The 26,443-nt window shown below is 39.0% G+C and overlaps 1 protein-coding gene across 10 annotated transcripts; it reads right to left on the bottom strand.

Moving 5' to 3' along the window:
- Positions 1-11: 11 nt before the first annotated feature.
- kif1ab (kinesin family member 1Ab) lies at positions 12-26,407 on the bottom strand. 10 transcript variants are annotated; one of them, XM_056742631.1, is made up of 48 exons: positions 26,068-26,407; positions 23,251-23,429; positions 22,204-22,277; positions 21,889-22,068; positions 21,730-21,795; positions 21,474-21,652; positions 21,250-21,361; positions 20,954-21,031; positions 20,810-20,875; positions 20,710-20,727; positions 20,548-20,626; positions 20,358-20,436; positions 19,744-19,886; positions 18,042-18,265; positions 17,876-17,955; positions 17,692-17,767; positions 17,523-17,602; positions 17,074-17,264; positions 16,786-16,966; positions 16,420-16,492; positions 16,246-16,339; positions 15,935-16,083; positions 15,664-15,842; positions 15,097-15,234; positions 14,374-14,658; positions 12,312-12,430; positions 10,267-10,352; positions 10,025-10,160; positions 9,201-9,402; positions 9,012-9,102; positions 8,805-8,923; positions 8,674-8,729; positions 8,489-8,597; positions 8,303-8,369; positions 8,097-8,181; positions 7,864-7,969; positions 7,359-7,382; positions 7,157-7,271; positions 6,890-7,023; positions 6,663-6,724; positions 6,436-6,581; positions 6,132-6,323; positions 5,109-5,180; positions 4,660-4,778; positions 4,325-4,438; positions 2,853-3,045; positions 2,619-2,737; positions 12-2,337 (listed from the first exon to the last, which is right to left on the bottom strand). In XM_056742631.1, exons 2-48 carry the CDS (start codon positions 23,354-23,356, stop codon positions 2,298-2,300), a joined length of 5,436 nt encoding a protein of 1,811 aa, XP_056598609.1. In that variant the 5' UTR covers positions 23,357-23,429; positions 26,068-26,407; the 3' UTR covers positions 12-2,297. The 10 variants fall into 10 exon arrangements, with proteins under 10 accessions (XP_056598609.1, XP_056598610.1, XP_056598611.1 ...); XM_056742632.1 differs by having other exon boundaries at positions 9,201-9,375; positions 26,068-26,406; XM_056742633.1 differs by having other exon boundaries at positions 18,042-18,175; positions 26,068-26,406.
- Between the last annotated feature and the right edge of the window lie 36 nt (positions 26,408-26,443).

Below are 26,443 nucleotides of genomic sequence, written 5' to 3'. Positions count from 1 at the left end.
CCAGGCTTGGGCAAGTTTGCGCATATTTCACATTTATTTCACAGCCGACAAAGTGTTAAGTGTCCACAGACATTAGAAGACACAGGTCCAACACTCAAAGAACTTGAGCACTGAGTACACTACAGCCCATTCATTATGGTATAAAGTGGTTACAGCTGTGTGCTAGACCACAGGTTTATATACAGAGCAAATCAACAGAAATATAGAAGCAATACAGTAGATACACTTAGTTTATATTGAGATCCTCTGTAAATTTTGAATATTTGAATGGATGACAGGTGTCTATTCAAAGGGATGCTTGAAAAGAAACGCAAAAGATTCATAGAGTGAGAGCCACATTTTAAATACAAACCCTATAAATTTCATTGGTCTGCAATGTGTCTTGTTGCATTGCATTGTTAAGGTGTCAAATGTGAGGGTTTGCAAACACTACATGCTTATAGTTGACTGTAATCCTTTATTTCACTAAAATGATACAAATGAACTATTTTTTTATGTCATTGCTACTCTTGTACTGTATGGAGGTATACATTTGATACATTTCATCTAAAAGCAGAATAAATATGTACAGCATGCTATCATATTCATAGCATTATTAAAGACAAAATGAATAAAAATCTGAATCGGGGCACTGAGAGGTATACCTGGTTATATAATGTGAAGATACTTAGATTTAGATCTATTTCATTGAATGTATTATCAAGGTATATTTATACGGCTGCTTGAAGGGTAAAGACCAGAAAAGCAAAGACACAATGACTCTTATATATGTTCAGATAACTCGGTATTGCTGCTACATTTGTGCTCTTTGGGTTGGCTGGCCCATGGCACAAAACATCACTTCTCCCATGACAGGATCTTAAAAGTGCAACATACGGCATGAGCAACATACTGAATGGTTGACTGACCACTAGCATAAACTCAGATTATACAGCAGATTTCTGAATAGATCAACATACGTTATTGTGTTTTTGGTCTCTGGTGCAGTATTACTTCTGCATATTATTTGAATGGCCTGATAGGAACTGTCTTTCTAGGTATACTCTCTCTTTATATTCACAAGGCAAAATGTGGATAAAACAAGGGATTCTTTCAACCTGTGTGGGTATGCTATAATAATGGCATCTACAAAGAACAAAAAAACAAAAAACAAATGAGCAACCATTTAGCTAAGATTAAACATAGAAATGTATAAACTTCTGGTTATATATTGCAACACTGGATCTCTTCTTTTAATACATCTCATTGCCATCACATACCAAGAAAGAGATCCTGGTTTCAATACATATGATATTCTATCATTACATTAAGGCCAGGATGACCTGAACATACCATAGCAGCTACAAAAGAGGAACAAGGCAATAAAGATACATTATTCTCATGAACATGGGCACAACAGTTTATAAAAAATTGTGATAAAATCTAAATCCAATCTCCCTCATCTAAAGGTTAAAAGTGCTCTGACTTTGTAATGATTTTCTGTGTATGAGTAACAGAAAAGAAACATTAAAGCAGTGGAGATTCTCTGTAGCAGCAGAGCTCTTGTGCAAATGAACTAAACAAATCTGCGAAACAACCAAAGCTTGGTATCAAAAGTGCAAGGTGAAAAATTATAAGTAACACGCTATAGCGACCTCTCGATAAATTAAATATGTTTATAAAACATACAACGCTTAATAAATAAGTAAACATAATGTAATGCTAAAGAAGACATTACGGATGAAAATAAAGAGATAAAAATAAACGTAAGTATGGTAGAAAGTTAGTAGGATTTCTAATGTTGATTTCGGGTTGATGTAACAGACAGTTACCAAGTCCTAAAACTCAAAAAAGTTCCTTCGAAATAAGCTCTGCATCCCTTCAAAAAGACATTCCAAAACTATAAAACAACAAGCATCTACTAAAGCCCAGGTAAAAGCGCTTGACATCTACTCTGCAAAAGCACAGAAGAGCACAAAAAGAGCATTGTGTTGCATTTACAAATGAATGCCATAACACTTAGGAGTGGGGTCATGTCTAAATGCTGTTTTGCCATTCTAGTTTTGAGCAATGTTGGGAGAGTGTTGAATATTTCAATATAGTCAATTTATGTTTGTAACTGACTAAACAGAGCCTGACATACACACATAAACACACTTTGTGAAGCCAGTCCCACAGTCTATAGTTGGCATGGAAAGGAGTGCTAGGGTAGGCAGGCAGCTGAGATAAGGTGGGTATAGGACACTCATGATCACATGACCTAATTACATCACAAGGGCCTGTTAGCTAACAGTATATGTTTTAAGCTGGAGAAAAGTTCACATCCTCATCTGTGATTTTCTTCTGGCAAGCTTAGACCTGTGAGGAGGGACAAATGAGAGAGATGTTAGAATTGATAAACAGCAGAAAAATGGGACAAAAAATCATAGAGCAGAGAGCAACTTGCCTAAAGCATTTAATACATTTCAGAGAGTTTGTTGTTTTTCAAAACAAAAATATGTATGGTAACACATAAATTTCTATGCATCAATAGCAATGGTTTAACCTAATTGCATTAAATGAAAAACTTGATGTGTCATGTCACCATTTACTGAAGGAATTAAATAAATGTATAGTACTTAAGCAGTGTATTTGTGTACCTGATGGTTCCTGCCAGCAGTGGGTTGAATGCATACAGCCAGTCATGCATCTCTTTGTCATTGCTGGCTTGGAGGAGAATGTTACGGTGCTCGGTGCACATAGCAAATGTGTAAGGAGCCTACAAAAAAACAGCACGTGAATAGATTTGACACATGGATGCGGTTTCATTTGCTTTATACGACTCAGTAACAGCGTGTGTAATCTCATTTAAAGCAGTAAGAAATGCCTCTTACCCTCATCAAGGTCTGCTGATCTTCATTGTACTCCACCTGGGCAGAAGACAGGTTAATGACGGCTCTCTCCACGTTGTCTCTCTCACTGCGGTACAGGTACACATATGGCCGTCGCACTACAATGTAACGCTTCACCCAGCCGTTGGTATGTGTCTCCAGAAAATGTAGATAGCCTTTCTTTGACACAATGGGGCTGCAGACAAAGAGAACATTTATATTAGATTAAATTGTTTGTTTATTCATTCTTAAAGGTGTGCTTCAACGGCGTTTCATGCATGCTGACTTCTTTACAATGTTAAACGTGCTGTCTTCTCAAGCATGACATGGTCAACTTGTCAAAACAAGAGTTGGGCGTATTACGTAGTATTTCTGTACTCAATACAATCCCCCAGCGATTGTTCAGGTTTCGGAAAGTTTTTTTCGAACATATAAAACTGTTTTGTAACAATTTTTCTTAGTCTCTTATTGGACAATTCTCCCGGAAAAGCAAACGGCACACCCACACGTCAGCATGGCGAGCAGTAGAAGGAGCATGCGCAGACGTCACTTTCACTTGTGTGCAGGAGAGAGAGAGCATATGTTCCCAATGTTCAGGTGTTTGTTTGTTCACTGCATTTGGGTGATGAATGTTATATAAACGGTGGATATAACGCTGAATTTGGAGATCGTTTGAAACTGATGGAGCCGTCCCAGCACTAAAAGATGCTGGACATGAACCGCATGCGGTGAGTGAAACTGATGTCTTTGTTTTGTTGACAATGTGCTTTAGTTCAGCCTACCCCTCCCCCCTGCACGCGCCGAATGATTTTGGAGGTAATGGTACAGCTGTATCTATCTTTTATAAACGAGATCAAACTAAATACTCTTAGAAGATACGAAGTATACAAACTACTCTATAGGTAATCAAGATAAGTATGAGATTGGCAGAAACCCTGTGTGTTAGAGCAACTTTAACGCCATTCCAGCATCTCAGGCTATATTCATGGAGACAAACTAGATGATCCAGACACAAGTGGGGGGGGGGAATTTGGAATCTATTAGATTAAATTCCCTACAGTAAAACTATATACTGTAAATAACCTGTAGTAAATTAAGTTATAATTTACAAATATTAATAAACTATCAGCTTATTTTTACTATAATTAGGTAGACATATTATGCTGAATTGTATATTATTAAATGTCGGCATTGTCTTTCGGAAACCTTAGATGTGCAAATTCGTGTTTTTCAGGAAATGGAAAAACACTGTGCTTTTTAATGTATAAATTATGATAAAATAATATGTTTTTATGTTAGATATTGGCCTAACCCAGCGATATACATTAAGGGTGAATAATAATTTTACTAAAAAATAAAAATCATGAAATATGCAGAGACCAGGTTTCAAAAGGACAGCAGTATCTGTTCATTCAAAGAGGAAGTACTTAGTAACAGGATACTAAACAAGCACAGTGTTTGAAAGTCTCCTGTACCTGACTCGGATCTCTTGGATGTTTGGGATAAAGGTGCAGCTCCTGGGTTTTCTCTCTACAGGGCTGAATGGATCGAGGTCAGGGCTTGAGGCACCAGAGTTAGCCTCAGCACCTCTGAGAAATGACAACAAAACACACATTTCGGTTAGATATCAAGAAGTTCTGAGACTTGGACATTAATTGTTACTCAAAGACCATAAAATTGTCATGATTGTGACTCAATAACTAATGGGGAACCAGCCCTACATATGGTGTATTATGCAAGTTCCTTAGCAGTGATGAATCATTTTTTGTTGTTGTTGTTGTTGTTGTTGTTGTTGTTAAGATATACTGACCTGAAGTCTTGACTGCCAAAGTGACCATCCACCAGTGAAGGACAGGTGGAGGAGGGGGTCAGAGTGCTCAGAGCTGAAGAAGAACGCTCTCTTAAAAGTGATGCTGACATTTCTGATAGCTAACACACACACACAGGGAGGAAAGAGGACCAGATATTCAAGTTAAGAACATCAAGTTCTTAGTCATTATAATCAAAAAAATGGTCTGCTTACCCTTAAAGCATCTATTACTAATCATGCTGCTCTAGTCTAATGAATGAATGATAGAATTCAACACAAGTATTTTAAACGGAGTAGAAATAAATTCGACACTGCTTAGCGTGAGCAGCAGCAGTGCAGGAGAAAGAGAGAGTAAAATATACAACAGCCGAGCAAGTGTAAAAGAGAGAGAAAATAAGAATGAGATGTTTCTGAGGGTCTGGATGGACACTAGGACAGTAAAGGCTCACCTTGCTTTCACTGAGACTGCTGCTCACCTGGCTATACTGCCTGTTGAACGTGTGCATGAGCAGTCGTACACACTGCAGAGAGATGAAGGCGGGGGCAAAACTTTAAGTGACATTCATTTGGAAATTCGAAGTGTCCAGCTCAAGAACAAGGTTTTAAAACAAAACAATGCAACTTGGTGACCTTATACAATTAAAATATTAAATGCAATACGTTTTTAAATGCAGATGCTGGATGTTTTTTTAAACGATTTAATTTTGGCTGTGAGAAATTGCTTCCAAATACTTTTTGACCTTCAGTCACTAGGGATGGATATCATTAAGATTTGAACCGTATTACTACTCTTATCGATAGTGCTTAGCGTTCCGGTACTTTAACGGTTTTCTTATCAGTGCTTTTGGATATATTCTTTTTATTAAAAGTAAGAACTAAAATAAAGAATTTATGAATAGAATCAGCGCGGACCAGCAGTATTAAAAAAATGTGGGTTGGTTCATCATAGCTGCCCGCAACGATTTTTATTTTGAAATATTGAAATGTTTCCTATTGGACAGATTTTTATGTTTGTCCTATGTATGTTAGTAAAGTGACACATTTTGAAGCTCTCAATGTTATCAAATAGGCCTATTACTTGGGCTGATTTATGTATTATTATATAATCGTGTAGAAAATGTGTTATGTCACATCATTTAATCCAATTGAAATTAGACACACAAATAGATATAGGTTGCGCGCATGTCTTCTGTTTTGGAAGATGTGCGCATGGAAACTTGCGACTCCAGGCGCGAGCATGACTCTGCTTGAAAGAGACAAGCCATGCGTATTTGTGATGTTAAAACAGCTCATTCCATTTAGTTTTGGGGACGTGCTGTTTTTTTAACACGAAATGGAGCGGACACGAGTTTCAAAAGCATTCAAACACATGCTGGGTTTCGGTACCAATCCCTATTAGTCAAACTAGATTTGTAAATATACCATATTGCATCACTGTTTGGATGTGTATAGTAGTAGCAGGTGGTATTTACCTTGGCAGCCAGTTCCCGCTGTCTATCATTGGGACTGTCCAGACCCAGACTGACTACTGGGTTCATCACCATCACAGGACTGGAGGCCTTAGGCGACTCCATCAAGTCTTTACCACAAAAAGAATCGTGTCCCAGAAACAGAGATGCTTCTAGCTTCTCTCTCAGCAGAAGATAATGCCTGGTCTTCTCCACCTGTGGACACATCACACTTATTTACTTTTCAGAAAACTAAAAAAAATCCATTAATGCACAACATGAAAGGCTCTGACACATCCTGATGGAGCACATTCACTCAGGTCCTTACCTCCTGCAGTAGGCTGAGTTTCTCCAGCTCCCATTGGTGGTCCAGAATGAGGCTGTCGCTGCGGGGCCTCCAGCCAGCCAGGTTCTCCTCTCCACGCACATACGCCACTGAGGTGTCCAGCACCCGTCTGCGTCTCCTTTGCATTCCTGAGTCAAACAGCAGCGTTTAAACATGTCAGATTATGTGGTTTTCCAAATAAAGTAGTGAATTTGAATTTGCATTCTTACCAGGACTTCCAATGTCTGCCAAATGGCAAAGGCTTAGTTCGTACACTCCGGTCACACGGTTACTAAACCAAAAAGTTAAAGTCGTTAGACATTGCAACACACGCTAACATCCGAACAAAAGCAGAATTCTGTGCAAATGCATGAAAGTGACATATCCATTTTTATTTAGATATTGAATCTTGCATCCTGAAGCTGACTTTAACCTCAGGCCTGTGCACTCTGCTCACCTCTCAGAGGGCCTGAAGGCACCTGTGCTGAAGAGGTTGCGAATGGAGCGCGATGCAGGAAGCTTTGCATCTCTGGAGTAGAAGACCATGCAGAAGTCCTTGGTTATAACAGTGGGCTGGGTGCAGTTTTCCATCTAAAGATTACAGCAAAACCCATTAGTGGGAAATTACAGCGTACTAAAAACTAAACTTGGCCCTGTGTGTTGTGAATTTATTGACATTTGTGTTGATATTGCTTTGGATGAGACAAATAATCATAATGATCACCTCAAGGTAAGCAGATAAAGTGATGTAAATTTTCTCTCCGTAGGGGGTGACACGGTTGAGCAGCAGAGAGTTGTGCATGGAGCTGTCCCACGCTGCTTCAAAGCGGTAAAATGTCCTGAGAAGTAAACAGATCGATGTTGATGTTTAGACTTTGTACTCGATAGTAATCAGAAAGCAATGTATACTGAGCTTAAAAACATACCTTTGGTCAATTCCCAATGACACACTGACGGGGAACAAGAGATCCATCATGTTAGTAAATTAGAATTTGTGAACAAATGGGAACCTGTCTGTGTAAACCAGCTCATTTTTTTCTGATTTACTGTTTGCTAAATAAAACCATCCAACATAACCTAAATAACATTCTTTCAAAATAACTCTGATGTCTTTAATATTGACCAAGTAAGGCAATGTTAAAGATTGAAATTATAGTGAAATGAATGACTAAAACCACATTTTGATGTATATATATATATATAATATATGAGAATTTATCCTGGATTTCACAGGCCGGGACACAAATTATAAAGCCATTAATTGTCATTAATGCAACTGCATTTTAAAAGCTATTTAATTTAATTCAAATTAATTATTTTATATAAAGGCAAGACCTCAAGAATGTATTACATTTTTGCAAACAATTGTTAATTAAAAGGAGGAAATATTATCGAGTTATTTTGGTATATTTATATGAACGTCTGTAGCACCTGTCATCATAAGATGGCCTAATGTAGCTTGATGACAGGATGTTGAGAGACAGGATGTTGGGATCTATGATCGTCTCGTCCGCCTCGGGTGTGTTACGGATGCGTCCTGAAACAGAAGAGAAGAGATGCTGAGTCATCTGAAACTCTGCCTGAACATACACTTGTCCTTTAGTTTAGCAAGCTTTAAATGAGATGAAAGCTGGAGGTAAGCAAACACAGGAACATTTACTAACCTATGACCAGCTCTTTAACCTCCTTCCACTCAATGTCATTGCCAGTTTCATGGGCTATAGTTACCGTAATTCTCCGTTGGATCCCCTGTTAGAAGCAAGATAAAAATCCCCTTGAGTTTAAATATGACAAAAACAAAGTAACCATTTTACTTATCATTTGTATCGCTATTAATTGCGTTTCACTAGTGGAGTCAAATCTGGGTTACCTGGTGCAACAGGAATGTACCATGACAGGGCATTCCACCCCTGTGATCAACAACAGCTGGGATGTAGCTGAGAAGGTACGAAAACAGGTACAAGGGTTACAGTACTGTACATATAAATAGCTTGACTTCAATGAGTAACTTACCGAGAACTGATATACATAAGTCATGAACTATTATGCAACTCACTCTCCATTGGCTTCCAGCTCGCAGATCTCAAAAAAGGTCATAAGGTCATATTTGGAGTGACAGGGGCCGGCGGTGGAGCGCGTCAGGGTGCTCAGTTTAGTGGCAGGCACTGTGGGGACAGACAGAGCTCAGACCCACACACCTGAACCGAAATAAATTCTACAAAACAATGCAAAAGGTCTTACCTGGCTTTGACAAAGGCATAACTCTGGGAAAATGCCTTCTTGTTGGACGTAATGAACTACGAGGAGGTAAAACGGGGGTTAAAAAGGAAACTTATTTAAAGAGCATTCAAATGTGCCAAGTCATTCTTTACCTGATTAAGTCTTTACACAGAGCAGGGAAGGGCTGTTTTTGGTAGTGTCCGAATACCTCAAAAACGATTGGCTGACTTTTGATGTATTCCACAAAGGACTTGGTGACCTCCACGGTTATCTACAATAGAAGCAAACACATGCAGTTCATATAAATCATTTACAATTTACTCGTTACATGTTGAACACGGTTAGCTATGTTAAGTTACATTTTGCACATGGTAGAATCCCAGAGGAGGCCCTCTGCCTGTGTTCTTCAAGGGTTCAGTGGAAAACGCCTCGTCGTGCCTGTGTATAAAGCTGAAGGACAGAACATATGGTTTTAAATGTAACATTAACTGTTACCTAAGAGATAAATCTATAGATGAATGCTGCATATCAAGGAGACATCTACTCACTTGAACTGGCAAAAGATGTCTGCATACTCAGCTGAGATGCTGGAGGCCTGGAGAACTGTGACTCTAAAAGTGAAGTTGCTGCCAATCTTTAAGTGCTGTAAAGATTTGTCCTGAGTCACATCGAAAGGACACTCGAGACTGCCCTTCAGAGGACTGTTAGGAACATCCGGAGAGGCTGGAGGGAGCAGCACATCAGAATATTCTGTAAATAGACCTTTCATAAGCAAAACATTTGCATCACTAATATAAAATAAAATTTGACTTTAAATGGGTCATATGGCGGAAATAGGTGTTTTTCTGTGTCTCTGGTGTGTATTAAGTTGCCCATGCATGCATTAGACACGTAAAATTGCAAAAATGTAAGTGTCGGAAACAAAAGATGCATATAAAAGTGAATGCTAACCAAGACCTGCCTGAACCACACCCCCACACATGTATGTCACTTTGTAGTATGATTTGACTAGGACCACCCAAATGTATATGCAAGTAAGGTGGGCGGTCTTGTAAATCTTGTAAGAGGCATTACATTTCCGTGCAGTATTTGACAAATCACTACGCACTTGTGACCTGGCCAATCATAGCACACCTCGCTTTTCAGAGCGATGAGCTTTGTAAAATATCAGTACGTTTCCGAGATGCGGAGCAAAGAGGAGATACAAACATGCACGGTATATGAAAAATACAGCGTTTTTTAACCTTAAATCGTGTATACACAGTGCATTAAATGTTATATAATATGACGTTAAATATCATGCTGTGCCATGCGCAACATTTTATCAGAAAATCAATATAAGGCCATCCGTTTTTCTAGCTTTCAAGATTACCTGCACAGTTGTTGTTGTTGACCTCATCAGCACTGAGTCCCGTGTCTGAGTTTTGTCCTTCTCCTTCCACAATGCGCAGCTCCTCTTGAGATGTGCTCGTGTGAGTCAGCCCACCACTGCATGACTCTGTCTGGAACTGAACAGAATGTGAAACAGATGTTCTTTAGTAACAAGCCAATTAAAGCATTTCTGGTTGAACCCAACCAGTGAGAACGGACTATAAAACAAATGACAGAACCAACCTTCTCAAACTGTTGATCCTCAAATGAGATCTTGGCGGTTCCTGATTGTCGCACACCTGAACCATAATCGGGAGCTTCCTCATCAGCTGTGCAGAAAAAAAATGCACAAAAAATGCATAAATTCTGACACATTGGTCCATTGATAAAATTCCCTGCGCAATCCATAACTTGATGGCCTCTCTCTTTCTTTTTAACATAATGACGTTTTCAAATCAAATGAATTTTTCATATGCATTTGTTTTGTAAGAAGACACATATTGAGTACATTGGTTTTATGCATTTGGCAGACACCTTTATCCAAAGTGACTTACAGCACATTCAGGTATTTTATCAGTATGTGTCTTCTCACCCCGCAACCCTTTTCTCTATCTGTTGAGCTACAGGAACATAATTGAACAGGATGATGTAAGACGAGAGGCGTCATGCCCCCATTCAAACAGATAGGGCACGTTCCCCCTCAGATTTTTTAACTGTCTGTTTTGTATGCAACCTCCAAATGATGAGTTAGGCATCTATAAATCAGTTGCATAATTCTATAGGAAGACTCTATATCAGTTATGAGCTGCAACCTCGTCCTCTTATGGAGATTTTCACCGTTTGAATCGCATAGGAGCTTAACATATATGGTATATTAGCTAAAATAATATATTCAATATATTAAAAATACATAAAACATGGACACTTTTCATTTTTTCACTTTGCTTCATTTTTATTTACTTTTAAGACATCATAGGGATTTTTACTTTTACATTTGAATGCAAAAAATGATTCTTTCACTACTATAGCACATAATTGTATGCAAGATATTTGTTCTCAAAATACACCAGACTGATGCATTAACCTTAAAAATGTAAAAAAAATTTCACTGGGAAGAAGATTCATTTATCAGATAGTGTTGTAATTTAATTCTTGCAATAAATTGTGTGATGTTTTGAATAAGCTTGATAGATATTCTCTATAATATTGCTTTAAATGTATGTGTTTGTATTCATAGGACATGTTTCTTTGTGTTCTGCACACTGTGGGTGCAAAAAATGGATGCATGACGCCACTGTGTAAGACCCTTCTGATCTGTGCTGGGGATCCAATCAACGTTTTCCCCACATCGCATACTAAAGCCAAAGTCTGTTTACAGAAGTCATATCACTCGGCGGCCATAAATTCAATGCCTCCGTGCAGCTATTTACGTCATCGCAGGACAACAGGCAGATATTTGTAAAATAAGTGACCAAAATCAGAATTACATAGCACAATTACCTAAAAATTAAATGAAACCCGACATGAACTGTACCATTACTTTGGTTTGCTTTGCTAAGCTTTAAATGTGCTAAATTGACCTTTTTCCATCGGTCATATTGAGCGCTGCATTCTTCCAGTAAAATAAACTGCACTTTATGAATCAGGATGAGGCACTTATTTAATTGTAATAAGTGTGGAACACTCACGGTTTTAGTTTTGTTTACATAGTAGAAAGAGAAAAGGGGCTAAAAGGTGCAAAGTTTAAGCCTGCGGAGATGATTACGCTTCAGTCTGACGGTGACTGAGGTCATTCTCAGCAAAAAATGAAAAATCCACTATTGGACTATGTTTTTAGTTGATGTCCTCTCATTCAATTTATAAACATCACACAGACTCTATTTGAATTTTATGTAAATTTTTTGTTATTTATAAACTTCCATGTGGGCGTGCTTATATGCCCTAAGAAGCATATTTGTAATATATAATACAATAGTTCACAAAATTATATATTCATTTAAAATTGAATTGTACAGTCTATTTTTATAGAAGATGAGCCTAAAAATAGGTAATATACATGACACAAACTGTACGACAATTTTGTAAACTGTAGGGACTGAAAACCTAAATTCATGAAACATCAGGGAGAATTTATCGAAGAATGCATGAATAAAAATTGCTCTTTTGGTCTTTTTACACATTTACTATAACAAAATTGCATTCATATATAAAAAATAATATTTCTGAATTGAAATTTTAGAATCAGAAATTTGGAGGACATCAGAGCTGTAGTTTGAAAATCATCTTACCAGAGATAGCTTGAACTGCCACTCGGAGGAAGCCCTTGACCTCGCCCTTCTCGCTCACAATGGCCACACGGTGCACCAGGGGCACAGGATACAGCAGGTTACTCAGATACACAAACGCCCTATGGGAAATAAAAAGGGGGTGGGAACAAACGAGGATCTGAGTCGGTCGATGGGGTTAAAGACATTTAGAAACAAGAAAAATAAGGTTAACATTAATGGGGAAAGGAGCTGAAATGAGAAAAAAAATGCTAGTGGTGAAGATCAGCTCAGCCACACTGCCACCAGACAACACAACATCAGACACAAAAAATAAAAACAAGAAGCTGCTCCAGCGAAAGCCAAACATGTGCCCTGCACTTCTGCTGTTCATCTGGTAATGTGCTATTAAAGCCTTCATTCTCAAATATAATACATAAGGGGCCTTGTTCTCTCTGTGGAGGTTGGTGAAGGGTTTCAAGATACATGCATTTAGAGCATTACTACCCTATAACCTATTTTACAATTTACAGTTGTAACTTTTGACTGACAGCACACTTTAGACTAACTAGGTTGGCAGATTTTATTGATGTTTCAGTAAGTGGTTCAAGGATTTTGTGTCTATGAAACAAATAAACACACCAATACACCAAATTTTGGTGGTCTATATACTGGTCTATTCATTCATTCAGTCAGTCACTTAAATATGCCCTCTCGACCCCAATGTGTTTTCTGTAAGCACTCAGAGAGGACTAAGCACGACAGGCGGGGTCAAGAGTGGCAGGAGATGTGGCCAGAGGGGAGGAGCTTACGACAAGATTGGTGAGGCGCAAATACAGCATGCTCAGATAAACAAAATATTTAGTGAGGAAAATAAACTTCAAATTTGGCTTGTTGGGCCAGATGCAAACTGGAAAGCAAAGTATTGAAATGACATTAACATACATGGATTTTAGCCCATCAACTTAAAAGAGAAATTAACACACGTCACAAATCTTGTACTGAACGTTACATTTGTGTGAGAAAGTGAAAAAGTGAGAGCCATTACTAAACCGAAATACAAATTTTAGCTCTGGCATGCCCGATTGAGACTGCTGTAGTCGAAACCAGCTCTTTCATCTTGAGCTCTGTAGCATTCAGATTTTACAGCTGACTCTCCATAGCACCGAAACGCAGGAATTCTGCGACTTCTTGAGTTTCAGGAAAAACTATTGTGACATTTAGAATGTAGTCATATTGATGTTATTTGGTATATTACTGGAATATAATGCTCTGCAACATGCGTAAATCTTTAAAGCCACCCGTGCTGACCTTTTTGTTTGTTGCTCAGTGTTCTTGCATTATTCCCTGAATAAAGTCAATAATGTTTCTCAAAGGTAGCCCCATAAAACAATGAAAAATCCACTATGGGACTATGTTTTTTGTTGATGTCCTCTCATTCAATTTATAAACATCTCACAGACTCTATTTGAATGTTATGTAAATTTTTTGTTATTTATAAACTTCCATTTGGACGTGCTTATATGCCCTAAGAAGCATATTTGTACAATAGTTCACAAAATTATATATTCATTTAAAATTGAATTGTACAGTCTATTTTTATAGAAGATGAGCCTAAAAATAGGTAATATACATGACACAAACTGTACGACAATTTTTCAAGAAATTACACTCATGAATGACATTGTATGCATAATGAGATGAAGTAACAAAGTGAGAGATTGTAAGAAAAAAAGGTTAAATTGACTCATGTTATGGTCAAATATAGACATGTTTACAAAAAAAACCATGATTTTTGATCAACCTTTGTGTTTCTCTGTGGGTTTTGCAAATATTTATCCAAAAAATACAATGCTTTTTGTGTAGCCGTTTTGGAGATACAAGGTTCATGTCCTCTACCATATTTCCCCAACCACGGGCGGAAACAACCCAAAACTTTTTAGAGTGTATGAAGTGGCTAGCAATTTTCTTCGAAAAAAAATACAAATGTTTAGCAAGACCTTCTACAAGACTCACAGTGACCGACCCTGTCTCAGTGTGAAAGAGCTAGTTTCCTCTAACAGCATGCTGCTGAAACCTCACCAACCTGCCCACTAAACTGAACAGAGGCCAGCGGTCGTAAAAGGGGTCCTGGCCATGGCTGGCACCTGGGCAGTGTTCCCTCACACCTTCCTCCTCCTCCTCCTCTCTCCCAAGCTCTGAGCCAAGGTCCTCCAAAAAGAGCTCATCGTCCAGGTCCTCCAACTCCTCCACTTTCCCATAATGCCGCTCATCGGCGAGCTCGGTTATGTCAGAGTCGGGATCAGAGAGGGTGGGGGAGAGGGTGGGGTCGCTCATGCGCTCTCTCATGCATGTGTTGAGAATGGGAGTGCTGGTGCAGCCGGAGACACGGGAACTGGGTTAGTACAACACCACACGCACAAGGGTCCCGCACGAGTGCACACGCTCAGTCACACACGCAAGGTATTGTTGTATCTCAGCATAAAACAGCCATGAGCTTCCCAATTTGTGTTTGGTTACAGTAATAAAGACGGTGAGACAAGTGTCCAGCAGGCTGAGCTTTAGTGTTTGGAGTGTCTAAGGGTGCAAAGGGGAAATAATGAAAAATCAATGCAAAACCGCTCAGTGAAATGTTCACTAAGATGGCTGCACATCACTCACCATCGCTTAACCATTATTATAAGCACTATGCAAATCATAAGCAGTTACCAGCTACATGTACATTACAGTATGTACAGTGGGAAAACCAGCACCCGATCACCCAGCGTTTCAATGCACACCACACAAGCTTGATGTATTGATGACTCACCGGCCAACCAGGCGGAACCATGGGAAGCGGTCATAGAAGGGGTCACCGCCAGACATCATGTGGTCACATTCCTCAACTGCAGTACTGGGCACCTCCGCTGCTCGGTCATACATTTCCCTCATCAAATCCAGTCTTTGTCTGCAGATATGACATTAATGCATTACCAAAAGAAGATTGTCAGCAAGACTTATGGAAACGTTCTGTTACTTTTGTATATAGTTTATGTGTGAAGTTTATATGTATATAGAGTTTATGGTTAAAAACATACACATACTGGCATATATTTCAGAAATGTATAAAAAACAATAAACATTTATGGTAACACTTTATGTTACGGTGCCCTTGTTACATGCTATATGTATTTACTATAGTATTTACCATAAATTAAGCATAATTACATGTAACTAACCCTGAACCAAACCTCGAGCCATACTCAGGGGACAGACCTTTGATGTCAAACTGTAAGTTTCCAGACCACCATATTTTTTCTACATGACTAACTACACGACCAGAACCACTCTTAGTATTCTGGTCATATTATGTACACATTTAGGTATCTGATTGTACCTGAGTTTCTCTAGGGTCCAGTAGTGTGTGGCACCATTTTTCTGATCCTGAACCTCTACGGCTACGATGGTGCGAGGGAACAGTCTTTTCTCCCTGTCTTTGGCTATGCTGGGAGGCAGGAGGTCAGGGGCCAGCGGGGAGTACAGTGTGTCCGTTAACAACACAAACTGAAATTGAACCTGCAGAGGAAAATACATTATATAAATTTTTCATCTATTGTTTAAAGTGAGGTTAACATATCCATAAAGAAGGACTTAATGATATGATGTACCTTTTTCTTCAGCTCTACGCTAATGGCATTAGCCTCTTTGAGGAAAATTGCATTTCCCCAGAGCATGTCTCTGAGCGAGGTGAACTGGTAGAATCGCCATTTACGGAAACCCCAGAGGGCAAGTTCTGTCTCTCGGTTTGTCCACGGCACTGCAGGACCACAAATATGAACCCATTTTAAACTTATATCAGAAACGTCTAAAACTTCTCAACTTTTTCATAGATATGTTTTTTGTAACATAACCAACATTAAATTATGTCTAAATAATATTTGCTACTGTGTATGGATCAGGGTATAACTATGTGACCCACCTTCCTCTTCTGGTTCCTCTTCTTCCTCCGTGGTTTCTGGGTAATATCTGGAGTCAACCTGCCTCTGAAGAGCTTCCAGCTTTCTCTCGTAGTCCTAAAAAACGAAAGGTTTGTTTTGGTTTTATTTAGATCTTCCAGTTTGCTTCTCAAAAAGTCTGGTTACTAAAGGCTTACCAGTCTCTGTTGTTCCAGAAGGTTGCTCGCCTCTTCTCTCTCCTTGCGGTACTGTTCCTCAAGCTCCTGTAATCTGGAAGTGACAGAACCATCAGAGTAAAGCTGCAAAGACTAGAAAGCTGGTAATAATATGAGATGCTAAAACCAGCAGACTCTGATGAGTTTCATCAGTCAATTTAAGGTGGTTTAGATGGTCTGCCAGCCTGGCCAAATTGTTCAGCTGGTCCTTCTGCTGGTCTTTGAGTCTAACCAGCTCGACAATGGCAGGAGACCCTTACCCCCTTATGTGTGTGCCTTTCAATAAAATTGTTAATGATGTAACAAATTGTAGCAGATGGGCTAATAAATCTTAAGGAGGACAGTTACCTCTGCTCCATCTCTTGCTTCATATCAATCCCTTGTTTATCCAGTAGTTCTCTCTGGGCGAAGGCCCAGTCCACCGGCTCCACAGGTGTTTCTGCACACGGGGTTCTCTCCCTCTCTTGCCGTGCTTGCTCTGGATCATTGAAACGGAACACGTGGCTCTTGCCCATGATGATACGGTTACCTGTATTTGGCAACATACCGGATTTAAAACTTATGAGAGGTGCTGTTTCATCAGGCCTTGCTTTTGCTTAGCCCAGCTGGTTTAAAATCTAGAAGGCAAAGACACACCTGATCTGAGAACAATAGGCTCTGTCACTCTCTTTCCATTGACATAAGACTCAGCTCCTTCACAGGGCTCCAATACCACCGTTCCCTCTCCCAAGGCGTTTGTGCTACTTGTGAAGATACAGTGCTCGTCTTTGATGAAGTGACCGCTCAGGACAATGTCCTGCCGACTCCTGGCATCATCACGACCGACCCTACGGATAAGAAAACCATGTCAGACCAATCAAAACAAAACTAACAACTAAAATCTATATTAAAAATCAATCAATTGAATTTTCTATTACACATACTGTACATTATGCACCACCTGAAGGTGCACGCTATTATTTTTCTCATGATAAAGGTTTAATGTACAAAGAATACTTTTTTATTTATATTTAAATTCATGTATATCAGCTTAATAAAAGACGTTTTGTTACATATGTAATTATGTAAATAGTCAACATTCTTACTTGGTGATTCCATCTTTAATGTAGTACAACAAGCACTCAGACATTAGTGGATCTTCATTTAAATTGACCAAGTGAGGCGTCTGAAACATTAAAATCACAAAGTGTTGGTTTAAGCATTTGACCAAATTGACTTTCTTTTAGCGCAAACAGCACTAAAAGATCTCCTAACCTTCTTTGGAGAAAAGACTCCAACTGTTCCTCCATCTTCTCTCATCGCCACACCCATTTCAGCCAAAAGTGCTTCCCTAATGGCAAGAGAAGATAATAAACCACACAAGCTTTGCAAAAGAAGCACGAGACCTTAATAAATGCAGAAACATTTGAAGATAAAAGATCTCCCAGTGTTCTCCAACCTTTCCATCCTAATAGCCTCTGTGCGGCGAAGCTTCTCTTCCCAAGTTTCATTGAGTTCTGCAATTATCTTCTCAGTTTCCTGGTTGGAAATTAGGTCGTAACGTTAAAACCATCAGCAATGGCCCTTATTAATTTATCAAACCATCCGATAATCCTCGGCCTCACCTTCAGCCTCTCAATGGCTTCCTCACTTCCGGGGCTGAACATGATCCGGTCGTGCAGGCTGCTGATGGAGCCAGCTCGGCTGGACAGGGCGGAGAGAGAGGGAGACGGGCTCATTCCTGTCATGGCATTGGTCACTGTGGAGAAATCACCCTTTTGATTGGCAGCCTGGATGCTATTGATATAAGGCTTGTATTTGCACAAGTCTGGCCAAGAATTGGGAATAACTAGTCGGAGAGTCAACGTAAAAAGTAGTGGTAAGAGAAAAGGGGTAACCATGGAAACAAAGAAGATGGGGAAGGAAGAAGAATAGAAGGTGTCAAAAGTAAAGCTAAACAGCTAATTAAAAATGTTACAAAGCTGCAGGGTGCAGGGCAGACAGCATAAATCTGATTTTTTGTTTTTCATATAAGTGTATCAGGATACCAAACAATGAGTAGAAAAAAACGTCCTGCATGCCTCAGTATCTGAACCATGCTTGAAATAATGAGCATGGGGATGAACTGAGCACTCAATGTAGTTTTGATCAGCGACTGCACAGCATGAATGGCCAAGCCAAATAGAGATGACCACATGCCTCTGCTCCACTTAGAGGTAAACCTCTGGAGCACCTCTGGACCATCAGAGCTGTACTGTTTAAAATACAGGGCTGGGGAGTAACGAAATACATGCAACTTGGTTACATATTAAAAATACAAAATTTCTAAGTATTTCATTACAGTTACTTTTAAATGGGTGGTAATCGAATTACAGTTACATCTGAAAAGTATTTTAGATTACAAAAGGGATTACTTGGAATTTTTATGTCATTTATTTCATTAAAACATTCATATAAACTGTAACTGGCAATTTATGTAAACAGCAATTGGCGATTCTCTGACTCTGACAAACTGCAAAAGCACCCTAAACTACAGTTATGCTCATAAGGGTCAAACCCCATGCCGAATATGCAAAATTTGCATAACAAAATAAGAGTGATCTGGGTTCATAGAAATTGCATGGTAATATTATTTAGTCCTGTCCTCAATACGTGAGATAGTTGTTTGTGAGTTTCTTGTTTAAGTACTTTTTAAGGTACTTGCGACTTTTTGTCTCACATTTCGGAATTATCTCACAATTGTGAATTTATAACTCATAATTCTGACTTCTTTTCTTAGAGTTGTGGAATACAATGTCCAATGAAGGAAAACTGTAAAGCCGAGTCCTCTGTTTGGTGATCCTTTTGTTTTATCTACCTTATTAGTATTCTAAAGTATTTAGATTAAGTTACAAAACGTGTGTAATCTAACGAAATGCGTAACAGTTTACCCTTTCAATTATGTATTTGGTAATCTGTAGTGAATACATTTTAAACGTAGCCTGTTTAAAGCCCTGTATTAGTTTAAACTGATTAGTTAAAAGGTAATAGGCTTTGGTGGTCCAGAGATTCTTGTTTAAGCTTTTGTAAGCTGTGAATCTAGAATGGCAAAATACACACATTTAAGGGCAGCTATCCCAGGACCTGGTGTCCGATATGCTGAGAGAAACAGACAGAAAAGACAAATGCTTTAGACATATTTCCAGAGCTCTGCCTGACCCCAAGGACCCTAACAGAAGTGGTATAGCAGAGCGGTCGCATCAATCGTCCTGAGAATATTGGAATGTGAGTGTAATTCTTTAAACACAAGAAGAGTTGCTGCTCTTCTATCTGAAGAGAATCACTCACTCTCAATGATGTCTCCAAGACCCTGAGAATAGAGTAGATCCTTCAGACGAGCCACTTCTTCCTTTAGTTCGCGCACAAGGCGGTTGTTGGGATCTTCGTTGATGACAGCGTTGCATCGGATCTGCTTGGCACGGTCAGCATACCTGTGGACGGCAACAGTACATCTAAAACCGTCCAAACCAGCATCACCACATACCAGAACATCCACTGGAGGTGGTTTGCTGATTTTGGCCTAGCTGGTCTCCAAGCTGGTACAGTATTTAGCAGAAATCATTCTAAAACCACCAAACCAAATTAAAGGGATAGTTCACCCAAAAATGAAAATTCTGTCACCCATTACTAACCCACTTGTCATTTCAAATCTGTATGACTTTCTCAATTGTTCAGTTTCTAACATTCTTCTTTTGTGTTCAGTAGAACGAAACTCATACAGGTTAGAAATGACAAGTGGGTAAGTAAAGGACGACAGAATTTTCATGTTTGGGTGAACTTTCACTTCAATGACATAGATAGATGTAACATTTTTATTGTACTCACATTAAATGAAGTTTTGGTATTGGTAGAAATGTTATTGGTATTAGTCAAATCAGTCAAAGTGAAATCATGTTTTTTACCTGAGAGTACTGAGAGTTTCATCATAGTTTATATCGGCGGGGCTTAGAGCTGCTATCATTGCAGTACGCGAGTTACCTCCTGAATAAAGAAACACAATTTGATATTGAGATCTTGAGAAATGTTTTTCGACCTGAAACTGTTATAACTGCCAGACAAATGTTGTGATACAAGATGCACAAAGTTTTATACCAAGGTTTTCCCTCAGCAGCCATGTCAAAACTGAATCTCTGTATGGAATAAAGTTCTCAACCTTCTTCTTCTTTTTGTTCTGCATGGAGAACAGAGAAGAGACAGTCATCAAAGCTGTTGTCATAATTCAAGACTACCAAAAATTATTTAACTGATCCCCACCTTGTTTGGTGCAGAGTCCTACAAAACAACAAAATAATTTGTTAAATGTTTTCTGTTTTACTGTTTTATTTATATTAAGAGAATATCTTAAAGTTCTCACAATCTCAGCTAAACCGGAGATAACTTTGCCCAGTGTTGTTAAGGATTTGTTGATATTAGCTCCTTCCTATAAAAAGGAATGATACATTTTTAATGATGCATTCCTGACATATAAAATGTCACAACGCCCCAAAAAGTGACCCACCTTCAGTCTAGTGCCTTTAGCTCCAGTTGAATCAGCCCTCTCGCTTCCTGCCAAGTCGACGAGGCTGATTTTGCTGACCTGTATCCAACCGGAAATGTTTTGTCTTAGAACAGTAATGCTCTCTAATGCACATTTAGCAAATTCAGCCTCTGTAAAGCTGCCAGCATCCATCAGAAATGAGTCCAGTCACCTACTTTGTATTTTAGTGATGCACATTTTCCGAAGTAGAACAATAGTATGCATCGCACCATCACATGAATGTCTGATCGGTAACTTTGATATAGCATTCGCTTTACCTTTTCAGAGGTGTTTTCTGACTCGCTGTCATGCCGTTTCTGTGTGAAGATGATGTTGAAAACTGCATGGGAACGGCTGCTTGTCTCGTTCATGTTAGTGGCTGCCACAGTCCTGAGAACAGACAGTATGATGAGCAAAACACAGAAGTACTGAGATACATATAGTTCTGAAATTAGACTTTTCTATTCACTATTTCCATATTTAGATGTTTTATTTGGCTCACCTGGCTTTGTTGCCAGAGTCCATCAGGTCCTGGATGTCATTGTAAGAAGTTACGGCTAGTTTAGATAAGTCCTCCACATATGGTCCCATTAGAGGATGCTCTCGGACGCGCAGGTTCCCTTTGTTCTTTGGGTTCAGCAGATCTCGTACACGCTCACAGTAGATCTCCATATAGCTAACCTATAAAAAAACAGTCTTGACTTGCAATTTGGACTGAACGGTCCCATTTAAATGCATTTATCATGTGATGTTCTTACCTCAACTGAGTATGACATGCTATTGTCATTATTATCATTGATCTTGGTAAACAGATCCTCACATAGCTGTCAAAAATAGATTCAGCGTTAAGAATATGAAAGTTTCCACAGTATCTGCTAAAAACTGTATTTATGTATTATGGACATGTGGTCTACTACCAATGGGATGATCCCCTCTTGGTCTTTCTCTTGCTTGCCCATCATGGTGTAGGATTTTCCTGCGCCAGTTTGCCCATAGGCAAAGATACACACATTATATCCCTCAAAAGCGTGCAGAAGCATTTCCTCCCCAATGTCTTTATACACCTGCATCTGACACGCAAAGTTGATATCTTCTGGCTGTTCAAGACAGAGAGGGAGACACACAACATTAAAATACTGTTAAAATGGCTCAAGAACATTTGTTTTGACTACGGTTTATAGTAGAATAACGACAGTACTGAGTGGGACCAGTGCCATGAGAGGGAAACTTACAGTTGTGTGTGACCAATAGGAATAGTCAAAGTTGAAGCTCTTGTTGTCCTTTGGCTGTTTTGGGTTTAATATTGCTAGAAAGCAAAGAGAACATGTCTATAAGAATCTTCAATCCATAAAACAAACAGTTCTACATCTTCTTTTCCTTGAATTTTGCATAGTTGTGCTTGTACTGGATTGTATAAAGCCTGAGGTGTCTCTAATACAAAACATGCTAGTACAAGTGAAGATCATCTATAAGAAATGAGGGAACAGCATTTCGGTCAATATACTTTTATATTTTATATCAACGAATAAACAAGGTTTGAATTTCTTGCCCAGGAAATGCAACCAAATTGTGACTAAACAGTGGTTGCCTCAAAGACCTTACGAAATGACTGCAGTCACTTTCAGACGTTTCAGAACTGTTTATTTCTATTCATGCAATGTCCAAAAAAGACAAAGATAGGTCAATAGTCATCATAACGTCATCTCATTTCTGCCCTGTTTATCATTTAGGCTATGTATGGCTTATGTAGGCATCTCCCACTGGACATGACTGTATATCATGCATCTCTTGGGATCCAGCAATGAGGTCATGAAGGGCTCTGCATCCTCTCATCAGCACAAAGCCATTCAGTGTGTGTGTGACCTCACACTCTGCATCAGCTGACACTGTTTTCCCACTCACAGTGTAACGAGAACAACAGGACAGATTTTGGTTGTTGGAAGATCTCCAGAAATGTGGGCTGGAAATGCCATAGAATCCGTGTCCCAAACTAACCCTGATTCTAAGCATGTATCTACCGAAAATCTGCTTTGTTTTTGAGAACAAAAGTATGGCAGATCGAGTCTCGCTCCACTACTCAATGAAAGCAGACCTTAACTGAAAACAACGGCGTGACATTTGAAAAATTTGCAACGCGCTAATTTCTCTCATTGGGGTGCTGATGCGAGAATATGAGACTAAATATTTTTTATTTTGGGCATAAATTATTACTACAAGACAATATTTGCAACTGCTATCTGAGAAACAACAAAGTTCAAATGATGGAAATTAGCACTCACTGGTAGTGTTGCCTGACATCTGGATGATACACTTGCTCTCTTTTCCAATCTCTCGGGAATTGAAGGGACGGACCCTCACAGCTACTTTCACCGAGGCACCTGACATGATGTCTGAGTGTTGGTGTTCCTTACTACACAGGATTTGAGGGGACAAAGCCCAGCCAGGAATCAGAGACCACCTGCAGAAAGATACATATAAGGAATCTGAAAATACATGTCTTTCTTTCTCATCCCTTATCCATTGTCAGGAAAAAAGATAAGAGAAATGTTTAATGCCTATATTTAAGACTTAGACCAAATTAATTACTTAAAGAGACACTCAAGGAAAATCCCTGTAAAACTGTTCAGACAATTGTACTGGCAAAGTTACGCCATTGATAATCTAATTTAGGTAATGGAGTTTGCCGGCATCCAGAGCATGACTCATCAGAACTTTTATCACATTCAGTAGATTACTGTACGCACTGTATAAAACGTACTTAGCCTATAGCCTTTATGTGTGGGTTGTGTCATGTTAGATGAAACACATTTAGGTTTAGGACCCATATGGTCTTATCTATTAATAGAACTGCAAAACAGCATAATCAGCATCCAAGAGCAGAGTCAGACAATGCAAGAAAATATAAAACAGTAAGAATTTTTTTACTTTGAACTTCACATTGATGAACATCTACTTTGCTCAGAAATAGCAGAATAGACTGTTGGACTGTTTGGTGTACTGGAGCTCTGCAGTTAGAACAAGAACATGGATGTGTCTGTCCAAGTTGTGAAATGAATTTATAAATAAATCAATAGTTATTTCAAGAATAGCTTAATAAAAAAAACATAGAAATGTAATTGTTAAAGAGAACACTATTATTTTCAATTACATTGGCGCAAAATTGGTAGGTATAGCGATTGTGGCTCTTATTACGAGCAATGACTTGCTGTTTAGAGCACAGATAAAAACCATTGGCAAACCAAACTGTTTGCTAGTGACCGACAGATATATCCAGGAGGCAGTGTAATCGTAGCCACAATTTTGTCTCGGCCATTTTAACAGTGTTAGTGCTGGTGTGTCATGTGACTTCAGGCAAAGAAGACTGTTTGAGATGTAGCACCCCATAATGACCTAATAGAAAAAAACTGACGTCATAGGAAAGACCTGCTTTCTGTTAATGTAAAGTTTTTTAAAGGGTTATTAAATACTTCATTTCATTGAACACCAACCCTGATATCAAACATAGAAAACTCTTCTACCGTGGATAAACCTTCCATTTAAAAGCCTGACAAGCAAAACATGGAATTGGATCAAAGCTGTAAGTCAATTCTATAATGGTCAAAAAAACAAAGAATGTGTTCAGAACAGTTATCAGTTCGTAGTTTCCAACTTCTTACGTAACCTGAATATTGATGTGAACCATGTGATTATTAAAAACGTCCATATGATGCAAAACATGAGGCAAACACTGACTTTAATTTGATCTCAAAACTGTTCATTGTAAATGAATGAAAAATCTATTACAGTTTGTTATTGTCCCTTAAAATTATTCCCCCAATTATTCCAGTATTGAAAATTGTAAAAAAAATAAAAAATATAGTCCTATAGCCCATTGTAAAATACATTTCCTATAGCTTTAAATAAATGCGCAATTTGGTCAGCATGAATTCATCACTTGCGCCACTATTTGTATCATCTCTGCCCTGAAAATGTTTAGCATTAGTGCCATGAAATAATAATAATAATTTACAATACGGCCGTTTACAGACAAAATGTTGTTTACCACAGTCCATGTAGACTAGTTTACACTGAAAATGGCTGCCGTGCTGTCAGCATCCACAGTCATGAATCAGCTGTGATGGACGGGCGTTTGCGTCATCTTCAACCCACCGAGCAAAACAAACATAATGAAGCCATTTTAACTATCTTTAGACAAACCAAGGATGACAGTAACCGTCCTACAACAATGTTACAAAATAGTGTTTCAAACCTTTAGCTAGGCTACTGCTGCGTAGATGCAGTGATCTGAACATCAACCGAGCGACGCAAACGGAAACGCTTCACGAACGCACACCGCATTATAATCGACACTTCTCATGAATTGCAGACAGCTCCGTTACAATTGTAGCATTTTCTTGTTCGCGTCGTTTAGATAGCGCGTTAAAGTGTGACGCGTCTGTTACTATGGGAGTATTTCCTCAATTCAGAGCACAGCAAACATACATTTCATATCGCCTCCGTGATATTAAATGGGTCTGGTCCACACTGTCAAACACAAGTGCGTACACTGTAATTCCCTCGCATCTTATAAAAAACGTAAATGTCATATATTATGGTGTCTTTATGCATAGTAGCCTTATTAATTCCAATCGATCAGTTCATTAAATCTGGGAGCTATTGAAAGTGAATGAAGAATAAGGCCTAGATTACATGACATGGCCTCACCCTGCCATCACAAACAGGCGGATGCATCCTTCAGCAATGTGACTGTAAATACTGTAACTGAATGAATAGCAACTAAACGTTTGGCTAAATGTGCTCTGATATCCAAAACTAAAGGAAATCTGTCCTTTATAATATATTAAAATCGTTACATTATAACAGTACAGCACCAAATTGTAAAAAAACACCCATTGTCTCTTATGACGTTTTTTTTAAACATCTCAAGGGCAATTGTTTGCCTACTGTTCTGTATATCAAGTATTTTTCCATTTCATCCTTGGTGTGGCTTGCGGGACAACAACAGTCGAATAGTGCACCACCCTCCTCCTTCTCAGACACGAAAACACTATATTAAAACCGTAAATCATAACAGACAAAAGGAAATTCTCACCAACCTGATTCCTTATAAAAATGTCCTGTTGAGATTGTGGACAGCAATAGGTTATTCCATCGAGCCTGCTTCTTCCTCTTTAATTTTTTTCCTATAGGCTCCCAGCCTCTCCCTAGTTCAGCAACATCAATGCAGGTGGAGCCCCCCCTTGCAAGACCGTCAGACTGAGAGAGTCTGGTTTTGCAGGGCCTGGTACGCAGTGGCGTGTCAGGAGGGGGTAGAGCAAGCTACGTCAAGTCTATACGAGGGGAGGGTTAAATGAGGTGGGGATGTGTAGAGAGAGCAAGAGAGAGTGTTTCTATAGCCTAACACAAAATGGCTGTTATGGTGGAGCCAAGGATGCTGATCGGCCGTGAGATGCTGATGACATCATCAGTGTG

Source organism: Triplophysa dalaica, chromosome 3 (genome assembly GCF_015846415.1).
Source record: "Triplophysa dalaica isolate WHDGS20190420 chromosome 3, ASM1584641v1, whole genome shotgun sequence".
NCBI lineage: Eukaryota > Metazoa > Chordata > Actinopteri > Cypriniformes > Nemacheilidae > Triplophysa > Triplophysa dalaica.
Note: the sequence above shows the minus strand (reverse complement) of the source record. Positions and strands in the feature narration are given on the sequence as shown.

What these genes read in the sequence shown, in the direction of transcription:
- kif1ab (XM_056742631.1), bottom strand. Translation starts at nt 23,356, where the DNA reads ATGTCAGGTGCCTCGGTGAAAGTAGCTGTGAGGGTCCGTCCCTTCAAT. An exon ending in GGCAGTTCAAGCTATCTCTG is followed by an intron (nt 10,353 to 12,311) that starts GTAAGATGATTT and finishes TTTTCTGCACAG; the next exon opens with CTGATGAGGAAGCTCCCGAT. An exon ending in ATCCAAGAGATCCGAGTCAG is followed by an intron (nt 3,046 to 4,324) that starts GTACAGGAGACT and finishes CTTTGTCTGCAG; the next exon opens with CCCCATTGTGTCAAAGAAAG.